Here is a 5,989-nt window from a genome sequence, read left to right as displayed (position 1 = left end):
TTTTGCTGCCACTCTTACCCTAAACGGAGATCATTTCATCAACTTCTAGAGAGGAATTTTTTCCATACACTGAAACTTTCCCGGAGCTGTAACATGTCTCCATCCGGAGATTTGGTAAGAAGCAAGAGAGTACAGAGTACGTGGAAACTACGTGTAAAATCCCATGATGTACACCCCCGTCGTGTGGCCATCGTACCAGCAATGCGACCGTCTAACAAATACTAGTTCTCGTATCCGACAGCAAAGTGTCGCAATCCGTGATGCTAATTACCAACAGGTAGACACGTTATTATTCTTTCCTGGTGCGCTGGCTCTCAGAGGCTTGTGAAATGAATTCTCACACCATTCCATCTACCATCTAACTCGTTTTATTTCGATACGTATATTACACTAGCTTTGTATAACATTATATTTACAATACGAAGGCTAAAGGATGATACTGTTTGGTGATTCCTGTACGTTCAATATTATGGTCAATATTGTTAAAATGAATTCTAATATTGAAGAGAATGTTCATTATTTTGATTTATCAATAATTTAATATTACTTGTATCTCAATAGATCATTTTATGTTTTATAAGTACTATTCTAGTTCATATAGTAGTATGTACAAGTATTACAATTTATTGAATTTATATATTTTGAAGCGTTATTGATCACTGAATCATTGATAACTTAAATTTTTAAGTAAAAAACATGCACCATGAGTTTCACGTCATTTTCTTCAATTGGTACACTTTCAAGCAAACATGGAACTAGTATTGTTATTTACATCTATTTATTCGCGTACCCCTCGCTTATTCGTGGATAGACATCGAAACTACAATACAATTTTTTAATGAAATTAAAGAAGAGCATTGTAGACAATAGTCAAAAATGATAATTTGATAAAAAGCAAAGCAACGGACTTCCAGGAGATAAATTAAAAGCTAGAATATTTTCTTTGTCTGAATAAAAGGGAAAACTTTTTAAATATCATACACGATATCGAATATAAATCTGTAGCGTTACTAATAAACTCCCAAAATCTTGTAATTTATATCTAATAAATTTACACTCACAGTGATATCGAACGTACGCAATCACCATTGAGCTAAATTAGAATACTTCCTGCTCAGTGCTCTGCTGGTAATGCTACCTGTTCGTCTTTGGAAGGTCTATGCTATAATTCAACGTGACACACAGGGTGAAATGTAGTGAGTATAATGCAAGTATATGCAAGATCAACGTAATCGTCGAGTGTATCGGGCTGACCATATATACGTTCGTCTAATTGCATTAGTGTCGAGGCGACTTAAAAGTAGCGACGATCCGACTCGAAAGGAAATGAGCGTTGCGAGATAGTTGAAAGTTGTCGTGCGGAAAATCATTGGACGAACACACGTGGGACATTTCCCTTTCCGAGAAGTCGATTCGTTTCGCTGACGATTCCAGTTTGTTCCGTGAAAACTGTGTCGCCAGTATTGTGCCTATCGACGTTGTTTTTCCTTTATTCTCACGCTCTTTTGTACAGAGCTCTTCATTAAAGAAAACGATGATCTCCCACCCAGTTCTGTCGTAGCTATTGTAATTAAGACTGTAACCACTCTTGCTTCAAAATTATTGACCGTTCATTCGAGAAAGGAAGATTAATTGGCGAGGAAGTGGTAACCTTGCAACTTGTCACGCTTCTCCTATTGAATCGGAACGGGTCTGAAATATCATTTCATAAAAAGAACATAAATAGAATACTAGCAATAAGTTTGAGAACGAATCGAGTATGTAGAAAGTTCTACAGAATTCTTTAATACTATTTCTCTTGTACCATAAGTGTACTATAAATTTAAACTTCTTTTGATTTTATCTCTACTATTACCATTAGACTGTGGATTTTTGATGCATTCGTGGGAAATTTCAGAATATACAGAAGAAACAGTAATGTGCAAATAATGCATAAGACATTCAAGATAGTATACTGATTCTAATATTTAGTAGACGAAACAAATGTCTGCATAGATTCCATTTCTTCAAATGCGCTCATAAAAATATGAATTTACATGATATCCGCAGCCTAATTATCATTCCATCGCGTCAAAGAAATAAACTTTAGAAAGTTATCAAAAGTATCTAACCGTTACATTTTCTTCTTCATCGCCTCTTTCTCTTCCTCATCTTCGTCAGTGATGATCTGTACACTCCTAACTGGTCCAGTCTTTCTGTACCTCGAAGCTGGCGTCGTGGTCGTCATAACCGGAGAAGAAACCATGGGAGGTCTTTCGGCGTTAATTGCCAGCTGCAACATCCTTAACAACAAAGCTTCTCTGATAGGAGCAGGCAATATTTCCTCTCCGTCATCAGCTACTTCTTGCGTGTAGAACTTTTGCCTATAGACCCTCTTTGTGTATCTTCCATCGCTGTAATCCTCGTACTGTTGAGGTTGATAAACAGGATTCAAAGCCCTGGTATACACAGGCCGTCTAACAGGCACACGATCTCCATATTGAAGAGGAATTTGCTGATCGTAACCGATATCCGGTCGTGGTGCGGTAGATTGATAGCCTGGCTGATAAGAAGGATACGGCTGTTGATCGTACAAGGCGTCTTCTAAGTAGCTTTTCGGATAAGAAAGAGCTTGGACGCCGTACTGACTGACGAGCAATCTTCTTAACAATAATTGGAAGTCGCGTCTGCTTAGAGGTGTATTAATTGGATTTGGAGGTTCTGGAGGTAGAGCGATGGTACTGCCTCTGTAAGAATATTCAGGAGTCGTTTGGTACTCTCTTTCATCCATTGCGTGAGTGATCGCAGGCGCAACGGGTCTCAAAACGGGCCTGGGTCTTGGTTCAGGTTCTTGAAAGATCACAGGCCGTGGAAAAGGTCTTGGACGCATGTATCCTGGCGCCATAGCGACTCTCGGCTCTTCCTCTTGCTCTGGAAGAGGATTCTCCGTCAGGTAATGAATATTTGCATCCGTGGTTGTCGAGTAAAGCGGCTGTTGGCTCGGAAGAGGGCGTAATAAAATCCTGTTGATAGAAAGTGGTCTGTAAGCGGGGTCTTCTTCGATGTTCTGTTGAGAAGGAACTAGGATTCTTCCTCCTGGTAGTTCACGTAGAAATTGTTCAGGCTGTTGTCTAACAAATATAGGTTCGGTACTTTGTCGTAGATATTCGCGGTTTTCGGGCACTCGCGCTGGGCCTCGAATCAAAACTGGTTGAGGCTGAGTACGTTCCTCTTGAGGCGCCTTCGTCTCAGCTTCGTAAACTCTGGTATTATCGTATTTTACGTTTACGTTTTCGAACCTCGATGGCGCAAGGTTCTCCCGATTAACGTAAACTTTTGGTCTGTCGATTCGATTAGGTGAAACGCGTTGCAGAACCCTTGGTGGCGTAGTTGTGGTGAACAAAGGTCGAGTCGTGGACAAAGATCCGCCATAAACGTCGGAATGGTCGTCGCTACTGCCTTCTACGATCGGGTTAGGTTTCGTAGTCTCTTCTTGCAACTGTCTTCTTAAATTATTTCCACTCGTTACTTTACCATCGTCTTCCTTTTCTACGAAGTCGTCAGAGATCGGTCGAAGATTTTGCTCGACCGGTCGTTTAGCAAAAATGATTTTTCTATACGTGGAAGTCTTGTCCTCTGTACTTGGTCGATTTATCTGCGAATCTTCGTCCTCTGTGATTTCTTCTTCTATTACCAATGGCCTTTGTTGGCCATTGATCACGAAACGCGGTCTACTTTTTCCGGTTCCTTTTAAATAATGGCCAAATATAGTCTTCGGTTGTTCCGTAGTGGTTGTAGTTGTAGTTGTTGAGGTCGTCGTTGTTTTCCTATTTCGCGGTATCGACTGAACCACCGATGATTTTGTGGACGCCTCGGTAGACGAAGGATAAACGACGCTTGGCTTCTTGGTTGTGGTGGTGCGATTTATACGCGGAATGCTCTGTACGACGGACACGTGTTCCTGCAATGGCGACACGGTGGTTGCTTTAAATCCTGTTCCGTTAGAGGAAGAGTACGACACCCTTTTTATTTCGCCGTCCGCGTCGACGAAACCGAACGTACCCTTGATGTTGCCTAGAACGTCACGACTCTCGACCTGACAATAATTTCTTGCGTTCAGAAAAATTACCGTTGATTGAAGTTTTTTTGGAAATATTTTACAAGTAAAAGTTAAAAAGAATTTTCGAATATTATATTATATTATTTGATTTTTTTTTTATATTTGTTCTATTATAACTAGATTTCTCGCTTTTTTTAAATATCATAGTATAATATAAAATAATTAGCATTACTTCCGATTATCAATGTACATCATGCATTTTCAAGTTTTCTGTTTAATACATCTAACCTATTCTATTTACTGCATTACCAATGTTTCAAGAGAATTCTATAAATAAAGTATTGAAATTATTCAAAGAAACTATATTCTTTACGTCCGGCAATTAGAAAATAAATGCTATTCGTATTGAAAATTTAACGATGTATAATAATTTGCTTGTGTAAACGCTATATCTTCTTTCCAGTGAAGTACTTAAGATACGGAACGCGTAACATACAACGATAAATTGTTTGTACAAGTATTAAGAACGCAGAACGCCCATTACATGCCTTTCGCATTAAACGGTGCAATAGCTATTACATACATCTTACCTTGAAGGATCCGTCACCTGCTTCGTAACCATACGTGTAAGAACCGTCTTCATTCACTTTTCTGATCTGTTTCAAGATCGCTACCTGCTGATCGTGATGTGTCTCAGATGTTTGCTGATCCGTGACGTTCGAGCAGCCTGCGGTAGCCAGACAGAAAATTGCCATCAGAAATGGCGTCATCTTAACGGCAGGAGGTGATGATCTCTACAGGCAGAGAGTTAAAGATGATTAATTAGTTGAATATTTTATATTAACGTATTCACTATTAACTTATTTCAAACCGAAGCGCATATTGTTACGTGTGAGAAATAAATATATTCTGATATTAAAAAATATTAAAAATTGACGATTTATTAGAAGCATTAGATTATACTTAAGTACAATTAAAGAGTTCTAATTGTTTTATGCACAGCAGCAGGTATTGTCTCAATTACTTGTCGTGCAATTTTAAATGCGTCATTATAATCCGAGATCATCTATTTCATAGAATTTTTAAATTTCTAAAGCAGACTGCGGATGTTTATGCATTTGTAAAACAATGAAAAATGTAAAAATATACAGATTGCATATAAGATACAAAAATATATGAAATATCCAACAAAGAACAAATTTTTATTTAGTTCCTATCTCTTTAGTTGTGTTCATAAATTTGCATAAAAGCAACTGTAAATTGGCCTAACCGTCTGCAGTCTAGTAATTCAGGATAGATAAAAATGAAATCATAAAGTCGCGAAGTTGAACTAGATAAACAATGAATTCACACCAGAACACTTTTCACTGAATGCAAACGCTATAAATGAGATTTATTTAAAGAGATGTCACTTGCGACGAACTATGAAAACTGTGCACTAGATAGTGAAACGATGCACTGCGATATTCACAATCACCGAGAATCCACAATGAATAATATATCCAGGGTTTCGCATCGTAATTAAATTTCGCTGATTTGTAATTAGCGTTGGTAATTGTTCGATAATAATCAATCGATAGCCCGATATAGTGAACACGTTGCCACACTGATCGGCAAGTCGTGAGTGTTTCGAGGAGTAAGTACCTTGTAACTGGAAACCATGTTACCGCAGATGCGGTGAACGTTCTTAATATCGTGTGGGGTGCCGACTGCCGTTATATATAGAGTGGCACAGTATACAACCACCACCCTTTTCACCATAGACTGCTCTCTAGCAACGCATTCAACCTTGATGACCCCTAAACGTTTGTTACGGAAAGGTGTAATATTGAATAACACGCGCTAATCGAGCATTCTTGACTTCGGAATTGGAAATTACGTAACTTTCATTCACTTGGCATTGGGCTCTTACTTTTATATGTAGCTCTATTTAATTGGAGATTAAGAATT

At 38.4% G+C, this 5,989-nt stretch overlaps 1 protein-coding gene across 3 annotated transcripts; it reads right to left on the bottom strand.

Annotated features, from left to right (window-relative positions):
* Positions 1-345: 345 nt before the first annotated feature.
* Positions 346-5,776, bottom strand: LOC117155893 (uncharacterized). 3 transcript variants are annotated; one of them, XM_033332375.2, is made up of 4 exons: positions 5,684-5,776; positions 4,630-4,833; positions 2,112-4,075; positions 346-1,692 (listed from the first exon to the last, which is right to left on the bottom strand). In XM_033332375.2, the coding sequence occupies exons 1-3, from the start codon at positions 5,699-5,701 to the stop codon at positions 2,114-2,116; spliced, it is 2,184 nt and encodes a 727-aa protein (XP_033188266.1). In that variant the 5' UTR covers positions 5,702-5,776; the 3' UTR covers positions 346-1,692; positions 2,112-2,113. The 3 variants fall into 3 exon arrangements, with proteins under 3 accessions (XP_033188266.1, XP_033188267.1, XP_076476731.1); XM_033332376.2 differs by having other exon boundaries at positions 2,112-3,940; XM_076620616.1 differs by lacking the exon at positions 5,684-5,776 and adding an exon at positions 5,310-5,675.
* Between the last annotated feature and the right edge of the window lie 213 nt (positions 5,777-5,989).

Source organism: Bombus vancouverensis, chromosome 8 (assembly GCF_051014615.1).
Source record: "Bombus vancouverensis nearcticus chromosome 8, iyBomVanc1_principal, whole genome shotgun sequence".
Taxonomy (NCBI): Eukaryota; Metazoa; Arthropoda; class Insecta; order Hymenoptera; family Apidae; genus Bombus; species Bombus vancouverensis.
The sequence above is the reverse complement of the archived record's forward strand: the minus strand, read 5'-3'. Positions and strand labels throughout refer to the sequence as shown.